Raw genomic sequence first — 19,755 nt, 5'->3', positions numbered from 1 at the left:
GTTGAGTTACCTGATCGTGCTAACATTGACAATAGAGAATGTGCTCTTAGGGAATGCACGCTGAAGGATTCACTTGTATGAAAGCAATATATTTCTGAATTAAACTCATTGCACAGAAACACACATATGTGGGCGAGAATGAATGATAAAGCAAAAGGTGCAAAACAAATGTGTTTAATCTGGATACAATTTATGCAAGAGTATCTTGTACTATCAACTTTCTTGTAAGTTGGAAACTATCTGAAAAATTTTAAATGCAGAAATCAATGTTTCCCCAATTCATAGAAAATATCTGTCATGTTACAACTCAGAAGATGCGTAAGACAGATATAACTTGATGCTTGGCTTTTTTTTTTTTTTTTAAGTATAGAATGGATTGTCTTTAAAATCTTAAAAAGAATCTACCAAAAAAATTCTACAATGTATTTGACATAATGTTATTAAATATTTCTCCTAAGATCAAGGACAAGAAAAAAAGTCGGTTATCTCTTCTTATCCTTCATTACTCCACAGGGACTACTTAATGTTGAATGGCAAGAAAAAATATATACACATATGCATTAGAAAGGAAAAAATAAACTCTTCCGACCTTTAAAAATATGTGCTAGCATAGTATTATCCTTATCAGCCCAACTATGAGCAGACTGTGTCATATGCCTGACCCCCCATGTTTTTCTTGACCCATCCTGGTCTTTTCTTTTTTATAAAGCCCATCACCTTCTAACAGTATGTAACTTAATAACTTAGGAACATTGCTGATTGACTTTCCCTCAACTAGAATCTTAAGTTCCGTGAGGGCAAAATCATTGTAATATTTTATGCATGCGCATCTTACATAGCTAGAAAAGTGCCAGGGCACTAAGTAAATGTCACCTTAACTTTTTTATCCATTTGTACCACTCTGTTACTCGTCCTCATTTTACTAATTCATCTACCGCACTTCAGGTGCAGTACCCTGTGTGCTCTCAAGAAATGAGCCCTGGCCATGTAGCTCAGTTAGTTAGAGTGTTGTCCCGATGCACCAAGGTTGTGGGTTCAATCTATCAAGGCACATATAAGAATTGACCAATGAATGCATCAGTAAGTGAAATAACAAATTGCTGTTTCTCCCCCTTGCTCTCTCCCTTCCTGTCTTTCTAAAATTAAAAAAAAAAAAATTATTATTTTTTTAAAGAATGGAAATCATAGCCTGACTGGTGTGGCTCAGTGGGTTGGGCATCTGCCATCCTGCAAACTGAAAGGTCGCAGGTTTGATTCACAGTTGGGGAACATGCCCGGGTTGCAGGCCAGGTCTCTGGTTGTGGGCATGCAAAAGGCAATCGATGTTTCTCTCACACAGTATTACAATAATAAATCAGTTTCTCCTTGGACATTGGATAATGAAGCACATGCTCCAGTCTGCCAAAATCCTACCCAGTAGGCTCCCTCTAGGAGCCAGTACAGAACTGTCCTCGCGGGCCCAAACATACAGGCCAAAAGCTATAACCAGAAAAATCCGAAAAAAATCTCAGAATGTATAAACAAAACTGGCATCCATGGCTGCATTATTCCAAAGAGTACTCACAAGCAAGTATTTGCCAACCAATCTCAAAAACCATGGTGCCCCCCAAAGCAGTCTTCACCTGGACCTCGTTTCACAGCCCCTTCCCAGACCCTTTTCCTTTCCACCTGCGAGGCGTGTTTAGGCAGCTGGCACCTTGGGTGGGCATGCGGAGGAACTCCTGGTGACTGGGAAACCCCACAGTCCCACTCTTGGGGTTGATGAGCCACAGGCAGCTAGGGTCCCACCAGAGTCACCACTGCCGTTATTGGACAGCAAGTGGGGGCCTGCTTCCTGCTGCCACTGTCTAGGCAAAATTCGGGAAGCAAAGGTCTGGCAATAAAGGAAAGGAGTCTTTATTCCAAAGCTACACAGTTTGGGAATAACAGCTTTCCACATGCATTAATCAATTAAGGCTAAAATTTTTAACTCCCGAGTTCCCCTATCATTCCTCCTGTTAGTTTTTAATGATCTTATTTCATAGGGTTAGTTTACAAACTAAACATAAGATACAAAACAACACTATTTTGGAAGAATGGTAGGCTTCTGCCTCAGAGCCCGCCCCTTCTAGAACCCCCAAAGAATAACCCTGCCACCCGCTGCCAGGCCAGCGCGATCCTAGGCTGTGCCGAGTTCCTTCTACTGTCCAAGATACTGTCTGCAGGCAGCTGCAGCACGATCATCCAGGCATCTTCAAAGAAGAGAGCCAGAGAGCCAGTCTCCGCCCTCCTTTTGACTCTTCAGCTTCTCGGCCCATCCCATCCTCCTCTGCTCACCATTGCCTTGGGCAACCTCCTCCTGTGACCTCTCCCTCTTCCTCCCCAGTGATCTGATCAGTGTATCAGTGACCTGTCCCAGAAGGTTTGCTCATAGCTATGACAGTTATGTGGCTCTTCTTTGCTACGAATTCTCAGATAGCAAGTAAGATTTTTCCTTTTGGCTTAAGACTGGCCTTAGTAGTTATATCCAGCCTCTCTGCCCTGTAAGTTTTCTGATGCTGACGGAGGCAGAGCCACTGGTGACCCACCTTCTCTCCTTTCTCTCCCACCATGAAGAGGGAAGGCTGACCTGCAGCTCAAGGTACAGTCGCTGCATTCACAGGGCTTCTTGCCAAGGCGACTTCTTGTGCCTTTCAGAGCTGACAAAACTCCCTCTCCAAACATTCTTTGCACTGAAGGAGATTTTCCTCACATGTGGATCCCCTTCACAGACCAGGAAGGAACAGTGGATGAGGCCCTTCTTCAGCCCCTGTGTGGGAGGGCCTTAGCTCAGGTGTGGACCCGCTGGTGTTGCAGGAGGTGGGACCTGCGCTTGAAGGCCTTCCCACATAGGCCACATTTGTATGGCTTCTCCCCCGTGTGGATGATGGAGTGCTGCAGCAGGTACGTGCTGCGGTGAAAGGCCTTCCCGCACTGTGCACAGACGTACGGCCGCTCCCCTGTGTGCACACGCCGGTGCTGCAGGAGCTCCGAGCGGCAGCGGAAGGCCTTCCCACACACGGCACACTCGAACCGCTTGGCCCCCGTGTGCACAGCGTAGTGCTGGATAAGGTGCTCTCTGTTGCTGAATGCTTTCTCGCAATCCTTGCATGCAAAGGGCCTTTCCCTGCTGTGGGTCCTTTTGTGCCGAATGAAGGTGGAGCGGTGGCTGAAGGCCTTCCCACACTGGGCACACTCATAGGGCTTCTCCCCAGTGTGGATGGGGTGGTGTTGCACCAGGTAGGACCTGCGCTTGAAGGCCTTCCCACACTCGGGGCACGTGTAGGGCTTCTCCCCAGTGTGGATGAGGTAGTGCCGGATGAGGGTGGAGCTCTGGCTGAAGGTTTTCCCACACGCATTGCACTCATAGGGCTTCATCCCCGTGTGAACCCGCTGGTGGCGAGCAAGGTACCACTTTCTGCTGAAACCTTTCCCGCACTGCTTGCATTTGTAGAGGTTTCTTCCCACCTGGATCCTGGGGCCCTTCCCTGGTCCCTGTAGGTCATGTTCACGGAGAACATCTCCCCGGGAGACTCTGTCCTGTAACCCCCTAGAGTGCAGACCGTCATCTGTCCCCAGACCATTATCTTCAGGGCTCCTTTTCGCAGGATGGGCCTCCTTGTGGGGGTCTGTCCTTGGCTTCACTTCCAAAAGCCCTTCCCGTTCCCTGGCTTGCTTCAGTCTGGAGTCCCTTGACGATTCTGGAGTCCTGCTTCCCTGGAGCAAGGCTCCCTCACACAAAACTGGCTGAGTGGTGCTTGGCTCTCTGGTCTGATGTTTTGCTCTGTCACCTGAAGAAAATCCGGGACACAAAGGGGGACTTTTAGTGATGCAACATGGAAGAAATTTAGGCAACACTTTGGGGGGCAAGTAAGGACAATAATGTCACCTCTGGTGTTTGCTGTGTTTTCATGTCCCTATAACCAAGGTTTCCAATGACCTTTTATGGTCCTTGTACTCTTGACACCATTAAAGTTAAAATCTGGACAGTGGACTGGACCAGGGGACACGGGGCCTGGTGTGGAGACCCCTCCTCACAGTCCAGAGTAGGGGAAGGCAGTTTTGATAATACTGTCTGGGGTGGGGGAGGAACGTGCCCCAAGAATTGAGGCTGACATCTCTTGGTGCTATATTTGCACCAAGTGAAACCTACCAAGATTGGGAAGAAAAAGAGGTCACCTTCCCAGAGGTGTTGTCCCTAAGCTAGGTCCTGATGCAGAAGTGAGAACTGCCAGGAAGAGGGAGGGACACTGGGTTGAAATGGGGAGATTCACCCTTGAAAGAGGAAAAGGGCACCAGGCACCTGGTGAAGCTGACATCAAGGGGTGGTTTCAGGAGGGGACAGAGGGACACGCAAGCCGAGTAGTATGAAACAGGTTTCTGCTCTCTGAGGCATCAGTGTGCTGGGTAGGTAAGAGTGAGGCTCTGGGGCCAGAATGCCTAGGTTCCCCCCACAAACTCCCGCCTCTGTCCAGTGAGCTGATCTTGGATGGATGTCTTTCATCTGTAAGTCATACTCTCCTCATCTGAGAGACTGACAAGGAGACTCAGTTTCGCAGGCTTCCATGAAGGTTAAAGGAGAAAAGTGTTCACCAAACTGGGGGTTATCATTCTTGTTCTTTGTGAGGGTTAATTTTACATTCACCTTGACGAGGGTATCATGCTGAGTTGTTTGGTCAGACACCAGTCTAGATATTGCTGTGTAGTTTTTGAACGTGGTTAACATTTAAGTCAGCAGACTTTTGAGAAAAGCAGGCTACCCTTTATAATTGGGTAGCCTCACTCCCAAAAGCCCTTCCAGATCTCTGGCCTTATAAGGCCAGTTGATGGCCTTATCACTGAGCCCCACCAGGGAGGAAAGGAATTTGCCTTCAGACTCTAGTCTGCACCACCCACTCTTCCTGCCTTCCAAGTCTCTGAAACTGTTTCGCCCTCACAAGTGCAAGAGCCAGCTCTTTAAAAATAAATGAAATACACACATCCTGTTGGTTCTGATTCACTGGAGAGCCCTGACTAATCCAGGGTGGGGCAAAAGTAGGTTTATAGTTGTTCATGTGGAAAATGCAATAATTAATAATACAAGAATAAACTGTGTTTTGTGTACTCACAACGGTGAACCTTTTGCCCCACCCTGTACGTTCGTTGCACTGTTGCTCTGGGCCATGAGGGTGACAGCAAGAACCATCATCTCGTCCTGTAAGCCAAGGGCTGGGGCCTCAGTAGAAAGCAACCCTGCCAACACCTTGATCTCAGACTTCCAGCCTCCAGAACTGTGAGAAAATAAATTTCTGTTGTTCAAGGCGCAGGCACACGAGCAAGTGCACACACCGGAAAAAAAAGAATAAAACCAATCCACAGAGACAATGGAGACCACTGTAGGTGGAGCTACTGACAAGGCTGGAGCACCAGGAACCTGCCACAGTCCTGCAAGTATTCTAAATGCTGACTGCGGCAGAGGACGTTTCGGTTTATACATAGGTAAAAACTTAAGCTGAACCCTTCAGATTTGTGCACATCAATGTACACGTCCCATATAAAAACAATGAAGTAAGAAGAGTTTAAATAATAGGTGTGCCATCAAGCGTACACATCTTTCCCAGAAATGATACAACTCCTTCCTGCAACTTGGCTTTATAAGTAGAGTCCACATTGGTGGAGGCTTTCATAGATCTAAAAGCATTTGTGTTTGTTTTCTCTTTCCCCAAGTGAAGACACCCTGAGCACGTTATACGTTGAGCGGAGAGGATGAAATCAAACAAGGCAGAAAACAAGTGAAAAACCAAGTTCTCAAGACGGCAAAGGTGCGGCGTGGGCTCACCGGCCATGACTGCAGGTAAGACGCTGTCCACAGAGAACGAGAAGGGAAGGCGTAGGTGTGAGGCACACACGGAGGAGCCTTTGAGGGTTGAGTAACAGGAAGCAGAAGCACTTTCCCTTTATTTTTAACATGACAATAATGTGCTAAGACCGCAGATTTGGAGCGTGTCTAGGTGGCTGCCGGGGTTGGTGCAGGGGGAAGAGCAGATGGAGACCTGCTGGGGGTCTGGCATCATCCAGGCGACAAGTGATGGGTGAAGGTGGCAGAGGTGACGAGTTCAGGAGACAGAGATAATGTCCAATGGGCAGGAGTCGGGGTGGGTGGCCGCTGGGTTTGATGGAGTCGGACACGATGAAGGGCCTCCGGTCTCACCTGCTTGGACGGCAGGACCTTCTCTGAACTGGGGGTGGGGAGGAGCGGGCATGCCCACGAGTGTCTTCTAAGGCAGGATGAGCCTCTGAGACACTTAAGGGGAGGTGGCGCCTGGAACGGAGGGCTGGGCATGGGGCTGGCCACGGGCGCAGGCTGGCCGAGCAGCCTGAGGGCCGCCAGAAGAGGACACACTGTGGCTCGCGGTGGCTGACTCCAGCTGCACTCACAGCACAGAGGTGGACCAAAGGTCACCTTGCTGTTTCTTGGGGCAAAGGGACAGGAAGATAGAAGGGGCTGCTTCTGCGTGTCTGCGGGACCGAAAGGACGATGGATGAACAGATGGAGAAGGCGGGAAAGAGTGGGTTACCAAATACATATGGCGCCAGCTCTTCGTGCAGCCATGTAATCACATTAATCACGAATGATAGGGGTTCCGCACATTTCTTCCTGGACCCAGATTATACTTTCAGGGGGAAGAAAAGCCCATTTTCCTCTGGGTCCAGAAAGAAATGTGCAGAATCCCTATCACTCACGATTAATGTAATTACATGGCTCCACGAAGAGCTGACTTTTGTCCCCCTTATAGAGGCCAGGCACTGAACTAACATCTCACTACAACCTCCAGGCACCCGATCACACAGGCACCAGCACCACTAGTCTTCCGAGAGTGGGCCAGGCGGCTACAGACCCAGGCGGCTACAGACCCAGCCGCTGGCTCTGCTCCCAGAGCACGTCGCTACCTGCAGTCCCTAGTCCTGAGCGCCCAGTGTGGCCAGATGCCCAGATCTTGTCAGTGGGGCGTGTGGGGGCGCAGCACGCGTGCATGCCAGGAGTGACTGACCACCCCTCGCCCCCGTTTCCCCTCCGCCAGCTGCGGTGCGCTGGAGCAGCCGGAGAACTACACAGTGACGTTTGAAGGTGCCTGGGTCTCCGTAACGGTGTGGCTCATAGCTGTCCTGTTGATGGACACCGTACCCTGATGTGAGGAAAACAACCAGAAACCCCAGGGGGTCACGGAGAGTTTCACGCAGTTTAGAGGCAGTGGCATTCGGAAGGCTGCCGTGACGCCGCCTGTTGGCTCCTACCTGGACAGGTGCTCTGTGGGAGGCCTCCCTTCAGAGTCCCCAGCTCTTGCCTGTGCTCCAGCAGGTGGGCCAGCTCCGGCCTGGGAACCGGATGCCCTGTGGGGGGAGAAAGAAACCCGATATGGGTGTTTTGCAACGAAAGAGGAAGCCGCTCCATTGTATCTGGGACTTCATGATGGGATAAGAATGAAAGAAGCTATTCCCAAAGTGAAGAAAAGGCCGACGTGTGACCCAGACGCCAAGGGGACAAACCCCGCTCTTGGGCTGCAACTGCTGTGGAGGGCGCTGCCGTCTGTCCACGCAACAGCACTGCCCTTGACCCTCACCAGCTGAAGCCAGCGTGGTTCAGGTGCATACCGCTTCCCCACACAGCCACAGGGCACCGGGAAGGTGAGCCCATCTAACTCACCTAAGCCCCTGGTTCTTCAGAACCACCGGAGGCCTGATTCCAGCCTCAGCCGAAAGAAACCCCATCTCTTGGGGTGAGGCCGAGGCATCAGCGTCTGTGCAGCGCCCCTCCCCACCCCCGCAGGGCTCCGGTGCCCAGAGAGGACAGGAAACTGCTTGTGGAAGTCAGTCCCTGATAGTCATCTGGGGTAGGCAGGGCACCTGGGCTGGATCCCCGTTCTGAAGAGTAAGCTGGGAATCCTGTGTGGGAGGAGGGGGCTGAGCAAGGGGCTCGCTGCCTCAGTCATTGCCGCGGCCTCCGACATCCCTGCCCGGGCGCGGCAGGGGCCGGTCCCGGGGGCGGAGCAGCTCGGACCTTCACATCATCCTGTGTGTGCCGCCTAGTACATCTCTGTAGAGGCCGGAGGGTTCCGTGAAGAAGTCCATTCACACAGGGGCTCAGCCACAGTCACTGACACGTGCTGTGTGCCTGGCACCAACCTCAGGGAGAGGCAGTACAGCAGGTGGCACAGACGTCCCCCGGCTCTGCCAGCGGAGCTCACTCCCGTCTCGGCCTTTTCTCACGTTGGTTCCTCCACCTGGAGCCGTCTCCTGCGCCGCCCTCCCAGCGAGCTCAGCCTCCGAGTCACCTCCTCAGATGCCTTTCTTCAAGTGCCCAGGACAAGCTATGACCCCCTGGTTACATACTCCTAAATCCTATTTTTTTTCTTCTACAACTCATCGCGGTTCATCTGAAACTGATGTCCCCCTTCCGAGCACCCACAGTATGCCATCATTACTGATGGTTTCTTCCTAAACTCACCCACTTTTTATCGTCCTTAAGTATTTTATTCTAAAAGGAACCCTGGTTTTCTACGGCGAATGAGAAAGTCGATTTCACGTCCCACAGTGGAAGGTTACCATCAAAACAGCAATGAAATCAAAATACTGCCATCGAGTCCCAGCAAGCCTGTGTAGATGCTCAGAGCTGTGAGCTGGAGGCTGCTCGCTCCGTTGAAAAGAGTAACTAGTCACGGTTTTGGGACATGAAAGAATCAGCACTGATGAGACTTTCCCTTGACAGCGACCAGCATGCCGGACAGAGGAGGCGAAAGGACTGGCTTTCTCGGGGTGTCCACCCGTGACACTCCCACACACCTTCTACATCATCTCCTGCGTGGCTGCGTCTCAGGGGACATCATGACCCTGTAGGTGCCAGGGGCCTGCAGACTGACGTTATGTTATTTAGAGGACCCCTGGGTGGCACTGATGACAAGTGCCATGTGGGAGTCTTCCTGACTCACCCTGTCTTCTGAGAACAGCCCGTCACGCAGGGCCTGGCTAACTGGGGACACCTGACCCCACCAGGTTGGGCCAGTCAGCGCCCCTCCTGTGGATTCTGGGATACAGACCTCAGACAGGCCTGAGCGTGCTGGGCACTGGGGTGAGAGTGAGGGTCCAGAAGGACATTGTTTCTCCCCCAGCGATCCCCGAGGCAGACCAGGCAGGAAGAGGAGGGACCAGGAAACTGCAGGGGCTGTGGGGAAAGGAGAAGGTGGCTTCTGTGACCTTCTTGACCAGTCAGAAATCAAACCACACAGGAATGCGAGGTGGGCGCTCACCCAGCGAGACCAGGAGCCTGCAGATATCCAGCATCACGTCCTGGTACAGGGTCCTCTGGGCTGGGTCCAGCAATTCCCACTCCTCCCGGGTGAAGGTCACAGACACATCCTTGAAGGTCACTGGTGCCTGGAAAGTCAAACACAGTAGCTTCGTGCGCCTGTTGTTGGGTGAGATCAGAGCCTGTCACTCAGTCACTGGCAAAGGTGCAGAGAGACCCACGCCCGGATCACCGAGGTCTTCTGAGGGCTGAGGGCTGAGCTCTGTGCTGGGTACAGAGGGGGGAAAGGGGAGGCCTTTGGACATACTGCGGCTGTGGCTGAGAGAAAAGCCGGCCCCGGGGAACCCACTGCAGACGATGCCATTCCAATGAGGACTGTGGCGCAGATGGTGAGCGTTCTGCTGGAAATGATGGTGATGATAATTTCCACAGCAGCGGCCGGGCCTCCCGGGGCCTCACCACCCACATGCCCTGGGCTGAGAACGTCACATGCCCCATTAGAGATTGTCCCAGGCGCTGGAGCCTGCCTCCCGGGATTGAATCAGACTCCCCACTCTGAACGTGGAAAGACATCACATCACTTCTCTAAGCCTCAGGTTCCCCATCAGTGCAATAATCGTCCCCACCTCACCAGGCAGCTCTGAGAACTCGAGGAAGCGTACGCCCGGCAACCAGGACAGACCCTGGAGGACCTGCATGGGCTAGCGTTCAGTGTGTTTTGTGACTTCTACTAACCCTCCGACAGCCCATGAGGTACATGCCAAGATCACATTCACGACACAGTCAGTGGCCTGGGGCGAGGGCAGCTCTAGAAAGTCTCCCACAATCTCACAATTAAGCAGCAAAGGCGGGATTTAAACACCCGACAAAAAATGGCAAAGAGCCGGGGCCAGGGGCACCTTAGCTAGAACTACAACAGGAAGACTATCCTAAGAGGTGCCACGGGTGCACAGGAAGGGTGTAAACACCTGGGGACTGGGCCCCAGAGGCAGAGGAGCGCAAGGGCAAAGGCTGCCAGGTGGGCAGGGCTTTGGCAAGTTCAAGACCTCCTGGGTGGGTGCCCTAAGCATGGGACGAAGAGCAGAGGCAGTCCCGGGGGCATACCCAGGAGAGCCCCGCAGGCCGCAGGGGGCAGTCTGAGTTGATGGTAAGACTGTGGGAGCCCCTGAGGGGTAGCCCCATTCATTCAACTGTTTCACTAGTACCTTCTGCAAGCCCAGGCCTTTCTAGTTTTGGCTCGGAGCCGCGACAGGCGCTCACGGTCCCAGCCTGGAAACGGAACCTATCGGAGCAGCTAAAGAAATGAGTAAGACAACTTCAGGGGCCCCTAAAAATACCAAAGACGAGAAGATAGAGGAGACTGAAAGGATGACAGGCCACTTTAGGTGGGGCAACCAGGGAAGACCTCTTCGCGGAAGGCAGTCTCTGGAGACTGACAAAAAGGGAAGGAGGGAGCCTGTGGACGGGGAAATCAACTAACAAGCCAGGTCCCGGCGGTGAGAAGGCTCTCGTGGGGACACTCGGGGTGTCCGCCTGTTCCTGCGGCCTCCTGCGCCTTTGTGTCCAAAGGAACATCCCGCTCCCGCACACTAACGGTACCGAGCATTTCAACGGGCTCACTTTTCAAACCCAACTGAATGTCCTGAATAGGAAAACGGGTTCACTGCGTCAGTGGGAGGTCAGGTCGCGCTGTAAGCCAAAAGGAAAACTCCTTGCCCTTCTGGCTCCCAGTTGCCTGTCACCTTTCCTGCCCTCGCGGAGTAGTTCCAAGACGCTACGCCTGCCTCTTCCTCGTGCAGCCTAGTTGGCAGGGGCTGCCGGCTCGGGAGGCATCTCCAAGGGAGCGCGGGTACCACACCCCGCACGTGTCCTCTCTAGTTTCCTCAATCGGGACGAGACACCGTCAGTATCCCTACTATTTTATACCCGAGAAAACCAGCTCAGGGAGGCAAGGGGGGTGCCCAAGTTCACAGCCTCGGGTAGGGGCGCAGCCAGACCCACGAGGAGGTCTCCGCGGCCGGACGCACGCAGCACGGGGTCCGGAGAGGTCCAGACTCCACACGTCCCTTCCACTCGACATGCCCGCGGGGGCAGAAACGGGACTAGACCTCCTGTAGCCCCTGGACGGCGACCCGGAGAAATCCGGGTCGAGAGAAAGCAACATGGTCGGGAGAAAGCACGGAGTCACCGGACGCCGCTGTGGCAAGAGGGCGAGGGGTCTGTGGCAAGAGGGCGAGGGGTCTGGGGGCCCGTCCACTCACCTGCGCCGGCGCCATCGGGCCGCGCGAGGGCTCCCGGGCCCCGCAGGCTCAGCCGACCGTCCCCCAGGCCCCACGGAGGCACGGGCGAGGCCGTCCCACTGTCCCAGCGCGGCTCGGCGCCCACAGACCCACCACGCTGCTTTCGGACACCCACCCGGACATACCGGAAGTCCCGCCCCTGCCAAAAGGGCGAGCACGCCCCTTCCGTTATCGTCGGCGGTCCAGCACGCCCTCCTCCCGACCCGCGGAGCACAGTCTTCTGGGTAATGTAGTTTTTTGTCCTGCATCCGACCAAGCGAGGGAATACTCCGCCCCTTCTAGGAGCTACTTCCCCGGAGGCCCAGGGAGGGAAGCTGGGAAGGGGCTTGCAGAGGCTCCAGGGAAGAGGGCCTTGGGATGTTCTCAAAGGGGATGCACCCAGACATCCCGGTTGTGTTTTCTGCCTCTTGGTAGATGCTCCTAAGGCGACAACGGGCACACTATTGTGAATTACGAAAACCGTGCGTTCCTGCTGCCTCAACATCCCCGCGGAAGAGGCTGTGCGCACCCACCCAGACGACCAGCTGTACCGGTGTGATCAGGTGGGCCCCTGACACAAGTTCCCCTTTTGATCATCCCTTTGACCTAGTGACAGGACAAAGCACCCTCATGCTATTGGCTTGTGTGTTCCTCCAACTCCTAATAACGGCCCTTCTAGGGGTCCTCTCTCTGGGCTCTCCTGCTTGGTTGAGCCCAGTCCTTGGGCATCAGTCCCACTGGTCCCCTGCGTGCGGTGTCCTTATAAGAGGCCCCCAAAAGTTACCTTACCCCCTCCTCTAGGTGAGGACACGGAAGAAGGAGGATGTCAGGGTGTCAATCAACCTGGAAGAGGGCTCTCACCAGACCCCAAATCTCCTGACTACTAGATCCTGGACATCCAGCCTCCAGAACGGTGAGAAGTAAATTTCTGTGGCTTATAAACTGTGCAGTCTAGGATATTTGCTTATAGCAGCCTGAATGGACTAAGATAGATACAATTCATTTTAAAATCTTAAAACTTAGCTGAAGAGCCACTTACCAAATGGTTTTTTCCTACTATGACCATGGCCGCTGTGATCAAAGCCTTTTAGGCAAAGTGGACAGCTTTAGCCCCAAGATAAACATTTTGTTGTTTTTTGAGGACAATGTCAGCGATCCAAATAATTATTCTGAAAATTGCTAACTAGAGTGAAGCTATCAAGTTCTTCCCTCTCTTTTTCTTTACAGACTGTATTTTGAGGTAACCATATAGAACATTGTGGAAAATTCTTTATATAGGATTTTTTGCTAATAAATGCAGAAATAGCAATAGAAGTAGGATCCAAATGTTTCAACAGCTCATAAAATAATCAACGACCCAATGATCATCATTGCACGCAGAGACAACAGACAAAAGATGTACGGCAAATCAGAATTGGATAGAAAATACTGATAACCCTAGGACCCATGACAGGCTCTCAGACATCAGGGTGGACACATGTCACATAGACACAATTTCTGGTACTGCGTGGAGCATAATGGCCAAAGGCTGAACCTGGGTTTCAAACTTATTTGGATGGTAAGACTTTTCATTAAAATTGGGGATGTTGGAGGAAGAGGCAAGATGGTGAAATTCTGTTACTCATGATGAGCTGCAGGTGCGTTTGAGACATTCAAGGATTGCCATTGGACTGAGGAGATAAGGGAACATTTGGAATAGACTCAGGATCTGAGTTGAGGCTGAACACAGACACCAGCTGGCGGAGCAGCCAGACGGATAACTAGAGAGGAGAGGCCACATTGTGGTGGTGAAGCCACTCCATTCATTTGATGGTTTCAGCTGCCTCTGCAGTCAGATGTAGGATAGACAAGGCCAAATATTATGATATTTTGGGAACACAGAGGTCAGGGAGATAGAGTGCAAGGGAATGCCTTTAAGAATCTAATGAATGAAGAGGAGGATGAATAAATGAATTGAGAATGTGGGAAAGGGTGGCATGTGGAATATAGTGAAAATAGCAATTTCAAAGGAGAAGGAATATCCAGTTTTTCCTGAGTCAGGAATACAGTCTACAGGAAAATGTATGACATTACTATTATTAATTATGACTAATATTACTACATGGATATGTAGGAACATAGATGGGTACAACCAATTTAGACCAGTTTAGCAGTTTCTTAAATATGAAAAAATTTACATCCTTTGAAGTATTGGTACAAGAGAAAACATATTCATATAAAGAATTATATGCCTATGTCCAGCTTTGTTTCTTATAGGACTAAACTGGAAATAACCCAACTGCCCATTTTAACAAAAGAATGGATGAACAAATAGTTGCATATCCATAGGGAAAAATACTAAAGAATAAAAAGAATGACTATTCACATAAGCAACATTGATGAATCTCAATCATTATGCAGTGTGAAAAATATCAGAACAGTAAGCACTTTATGATTCAATTCATGTAAAATTCTAGATAATGCAAACTAATTATTTGTAAAAAAAATAATAATAATTTGCCTTGGCTGATGTGGTTCAGTGGATTGAGTGCTGGCCTGTGAATCAAAAGGTCACCGATTCAATTCCTGGTAAGAGCACATGTCTGGGTAGTAGGCAGGTCCCCAGTTAGGGTCATACGACAGACAACCAATCAATGTTTCTTTTGCACAGGGATGTTTTTCTCCTTCCCTTTTCCCCTTCCTTCCCGTCTCTCTAAAAATAAAATGTAAATAAAATCTACCAAAAAAAGTAAAAAGTAAATCACTGGATTCCTGTAGGCCCAGGAAGGACAAGGCAAGGTTATAAAAGGGCACATGGTAAGTCATGGATCTGTTCGATGTGATTATGATGGTTTTATAAGCTTCGATCTCAGAAAATTCTTAAGGTTATTGCATGTCAATTATGCTTTAGTAGAGTTTCTATAAAAATGTTCAAAATAAAAAATATGGATCTCCCACTCATTTTAGAAAACAGGTTTAACAACCCAATAGTGATTCTACTCCATTCTCCTTAAACCTGAGGAACAGCAGCCCTGAGTCAGTGTAGGAAATATTGGTGAGTAATGGATCTGGGACAACAAGAATGCTGACTGACCACAAAAGCCACAACCCTGGACAACAGGATGTCCATCCTTTGTCGTCACTTCCCTATCTTTAGAGAAATGCACTCGAGGTGCACAGCACAGAATGACAATGAGAATTCACAAGACCTTTTAGATTATTTGCTCTGACAGTGACCTCAGCTACAGGAGATACACAGCTCTGGAGGTTCTGTGGGTCCTCAGTCACAAGATTTCTGGATGAACTTTTGGAAAAGGCACATTCCATCACGTTTGCAGCAGGCTCCTCTACTGCCTTTTAATACACTCAGGATTTCAGTACCCGTGGTTCAAATCTGGCTCCCGTGATCTGAGGAGTGATACCAGTCTACAGAATTATGAACATCAGGACACTCGGCTTCTTTGTAGAACCTGGTGAAAAGCTTTCCCTCAACAGTGCTGAACGTTACGTGACACCCTCTGGGAACTTCCAAAAGGCACTGGAGTGTACCAAAACAAGGAACCCCTCTTCAGGGTGACCTGTGGTCTCAAAATATATGGAGGCCACAAATTAGAACCACATAGCATTGTACTGGTTCCTAGGACGTCTTGGGCAGCAATGTAGATTAGGCCAAAGCTGGAATGAGAAGCACTCCCTCTCATTATACTGTTCCTGCTGATGAGCAGCAACCAAGTTGAAGGCCCACAAAAGCAGTCCATTCATAATTAAAAAGAAAAAGCCCTGGCTGGGTTGGCTCAGTGGATTGAATGCCAGCCTGCAAACCCAAAGGTTGCCAGTTTGATCCCCAGTCAGGGCACATGCCTGGGTTGTGGGCCAGGTCCCTGGTTGAGGGCATAGAAGAAGCGACTGATTGATGTATCTCTCACACAATGATGTTTCTCTGCCTGTCTTTCTCCCTCCCTTCCCCTCTCTAAGTATAAATAAATAAAATCTTTTAAAAAATTAAAACAACAACAACAACAACACACTCTTGCCAATGTGGCTCAGTTTAGCATTATCCCATGCGCCAAAAGCTTGCAAGTTCATCCGCGGTCAAGGCAGGTACAGAAGGCAACCAGTCAATGTTTCTCTCCCTCCCTTCCTCCCTCTCTCTGTAAAAGCAATGAAAAACTGTCCTCAGGTGAGGATAAAAAAATTTTTCTAAACAAACAAACAACCCAAATTTTGTTGTTTGTGAAAGAATGGATGGACCTACAAGATATTGTGCTGTGTGAATTAAGTCAATCAGAGAAAGAAAACTACCAAATGATTTTATTTATATGTTCAATCTAAAGAAAAATATAAACAAAACAGATGGACAACCTGTTCAGGATGGCAGCATAGGTAAACATGGCTTGCCTCCTTGAACAACCACATCAAAATTACAACTAAAATATACAATAACCATTCAGGTCAGAAATTGAGCACAGTGGAAGTCTGACAGCTATGCAATTAAAGAAACAACATCCGTCCAGACTGGTAGGAGGGGAGGAGATGCAGAATGGGCAGGTCCCACATCCACCATGTGGTGGATAAAAATTCGGGAGGGATATCTCAGGAGCGAGACTTCCCAGCCCTATACCTGGTCTGCCAATCCAGGGTTCCAGTGTCAGGAAGATAAGCCCCCATAACTTTCGGCTGCAATCTCCAGTGGATATTGAGTCAGTGGAAGAAACTTCTGGAGTCCCAAGCAGTTCCTCTTAAAGACCCCACACACAGACGTAATCAGACTCACTCCCTCAGAACTCCAGCAACAGGGTAACATCTTGAAAGGCACCAGTAGCATACAGGGAGAAAACGAAATGTCTGACCAAGGTGAGAGCTGGGGGACAGCCTTCTGCCAGAAAGAAAAGTGAGCCATTGACCCTTTTCTGAACCTGCCCGCCACAGAGCCAGGGAGCCAGCAGGTAGGTGCCATCTCTGAGACTGCATCAACCTGGCTAATACTGTTTGCCACACCCTGGAGATCCCCAGAGGCTGCATCCCACCCAACTTATGGGCCCACCCAAGCTGTCTTTCCCTATGAATGGTTAGTCTTGGCTCATGCTTCACAACTTCCTGAATACTCTCTAAAAAACAACAGCCAGCCTCAGTGAGCCCCAGTCTTCCATGCATCTTGCTAAGGGGCCCCAGGCCTGGTAGTAGCAGCAACCAGCCTAGATTCACAGCGTGGCTTCACCTGGGAATCTCCAAGCTCAGCATACGTAGCAGCCATCTCAGATTGCTTTATAACTTAGGCAGGGTGGCCCCAGGAAAAACACAGGTGGGAGCTGACCTTGACCTGCACCACCCAGGAATCCCCAGAGCCTGTACACCCAGTGGACAGCTACAGACAATGTTGGAGCACTACCAGCCTCTCCCTGCACAGCTGATGCTGCACAGAGCACATATGTTGGTGGTCAGTGGTCACAGCCAATTCTTGCAGCTGACTGGCCTGGGTAAATCCCTGCCATTGACCTGCTAACAGTAATCAAGCGTCAACTACAAGAGGAGGGTATACTCAGCCCACATGAAGGGTGCACCTCAAGTACCCACCTCGCACAACCCCTGATAGGGGAGGCCCTACTATATTAGGACACACTACCAAAACAGAGAGTCATAGCAGCTCTACCTAATAGAAACAAACATAGGGAGGCTACCAAAAGGAGGAGACAAAGATATGTGGCCCAAATGAAAGAAAAGATCAAAACTCCAGAAAAAGAACTAAGCAAAATGGAGATAAGCAATCTATCAGATGCAGAGCTCAAAACACTGGTTATAAGGGTGTTTATGGAACTCAGTGAGGACCTCAAGAGCATAAAAACAGTCTGGTCAGAAACAAAGGATGTCTTAATTAAAATAAAGAATAATTTACAGGGAAACACAGTAGAGTGGATGAAGCCAAGAATCAAATAAATGATTTGCAACATAAGGAAGCAAAAAACAACCAATCAGAACAATAAGAAGAAAAGAGCATTAAAAAAAAAAAATGAGGATAGTGTAAGCAGCCTCTAGGATAACTTCAGGTGATCCAAATTCACATTATAGGGGTACCAGAAGAAGAGAAAGAGCAAGATATTGGAAATCTGTTTGAAAAAATAATGAAAACTTCCCTAATTTGGTGAAGGAAAGAGACATGCAAGTCCAGGAAGCACAGAGCATCCCAAACAAGATGGATGCAAAGAGGCCCATTCCAAGACACATCATAATTAAAATGCTAAAGGTTAAAGATAAAGAGATAAATTTCAAAAATCTTTAAAAAAGTAAATAAAGATAAAGAGAGAATCTTAAAAACAACAAAAGAAAAGCAGTTATCTACAGGGGAGCTCTGATGAGACTGTCAGCTGATTTCTCAGAAGAAACTTTGCAGGCTAGAAGGGATTGGCAAGAAATGTTCAAAGTCATGAAAAGCAGGGGCCTGTGGTCAAGATTGTTCTACCCAGTAAAGCTATCATTTAGAATCAAAGGGCAGATAAAAAGCTTCCCAGACAAGAAAAAACTAAAAAAGTTCATCATCACCAAACCATTATGATGTGAAATGTTAAATGGATTTTTTTGAGAAAAAGAAAATCTAAACTATGAACAATAAAATGGCAACAGGTACATATCTATCAACAATTGAATTTAAAAAACAAACTAAGCAGACCAGGACAGAGAATCATCGATACACAGAGCATTTTGATGGTTGCCAGATGGGAGGGGATTATGGGGAAAGGTTGAAGAGGTAAGGGGATTAAGGAGTACAAATAGGTAGTTACAGAGTAGCCATGGGGATGTAAAGTACAATGTAGGGAATAGAGCAGCCAAAGAAACTATGCATGTTCCATGGACATGATCAATGGTGTGGGGACTGCCTGAGGGAGTCGGGGGAATTACTGGATGGAGGGGGGTATGGGGGGAAAAATTGGGACAACTGTAATAGTATAATCAATAAAACAGAATTTAAAAAATAAAATGTCACTGCAATTTAAAAAAACAAGGACTCAGGTACAGAGAAAAGACTGATGGTTGCAGAGGGGAGGCGGGTTGGGGGGCCAGGCAAAAAAGGTAAAGAGACTGAGAAATACAATTTGGTGGCTAAAAAATGGTCACAGGGATGTAAAGTACATAAAGAATAGAGTTGATAATATTGTAATAACACGTATGATGCCATGTTGGTACTGGAAATACCAGATGCAACACTTTGTGAAGTATATGATTATATAACCATTATGCTGTGCACCTGAAATACAAAATATTGAATGTACACTGTAATTGAAAATTAAAAGAAAATTTTTTCAAAAGCAGTCCATCCCTTCATACAAACCAAGCCCAATTCTGTTTTCCACCCACCTCATGCAGTGAAGAGAACCCCCAAGAGTAAAAGTAGGTTCAACAATAAGACCTTTATTATTGCACAAAACAGAGCAATGGGAGGCAGCCAGTTACCAGTTGGTGACTTGGAGGCTGGAAAGATTAGCAAGTGTCATGAAGGACCAACAGTTTCCATGTAGAGGGTAACCTTCCCTTCTAACCCCCAGCAGAACCCACTTGTGGCCAAAAGTGTGTCAGTTTCAGAGTTAATCATAAAAGGGAACTTGATGTAAGAGCGCAAACTACTCAAGATTTCCTCTGTGGAATGGGAGCAAGCACAGACGTCTCCCTTGCCTTTGCCACATGGTGTGACTGATGTAACACTGTGCAAGACAGTAAAGATGAGACAGCTTCTATCAGCGAAACTGGCAGCGATGTAACTGGCAAAGGGCCCTGAGAGTTTAGAATGTGCTCTGCAGCTCCCATAAGCCTCATGCATGCTGGGAGCTCATGGGGCATTTCAATCCTCTGGAAGAGTGGGAATATGAGGTTTAAGTTCGGGGAGATGGCTCCCTCATAAAAGCTGTCACATGTCATTAGCGTGAACAAGGAGACAGCACATTTCCTTCAGGTCTAAGGCTTTTCTCAAGTGTGGACTCCCTGGTGCTAAACAACATTAGATGTTAGAGTGAAGGATTTTCCATATTTCTTATCTTTATGAGGTCTCTCCATGGTGTGAAATTTTTGGTGGAGACTGAGGCTGAAGCATTGACTAAAGGCTTTGTCACATTTGCTGCATTTGTAGGGCCTTTCTCCAGTGTGAACTACCTGGTGCTGAATGAGAACAGACTTTTGCCTAAAGGATTTCCCACATTGACCACACTT

At 49.1% G+C, this 19,755-nt stretch overlaps 1 protein-coding gene across 1 annotated transcript; it reads right to left on the bottom strand.

Annotated features, from left to right (window-relative positions):
• Nucleotides 1-2,285: 2,285 nt before the first annotated feature.
• Nucleotides 2,286-11,656, bottom strand: ZNF550 (zinc finger protein 550). Its single transcript, XM_054588256.1, has 4 exons — nt 11,563-11,656; nt 9,303-9,429; nt 7,294-7,389; nt 2,286-3,809 (listed from the first exon to the last, which is right to left on the bottom strand). Exons 1-4 carry the CDS (start codon nt 11,575-11,577, stop codon nt 2,809-2,811), a joined length of 1,239 nt encoding a protein of 412 aa, XP_054444231.1. The 5' UTR covers nt 11,578-11,656; the 3' UTR covers nt 2,286-2,808.
• Nucleotides 11,657-19,755: the final 8,099 nt, after the last annotated feature.

Source organism: Pteronotus mesoamericanus, unplaced genomic scaffold (assembly GCF_021234165.1).
Source record: "Pteronotus mesoamericanus isolate MK-2021 breed Mesoamerican mustached bat unplaced genomic scaffold, CSHL_Meso_final scaffold_128, whole genome shotgun sequence".
Taxonomy (NCBI): domain Eukaryota; kingdom Metazoa; phylum Chordata; class Mammalia; order Chiroptera; family Mormoopidae; genus Pteronotus; species Pteronotus mesoamericanus.
This window is presented reverse-complemented; position numbering and strand designations above follow the sequence as displayed.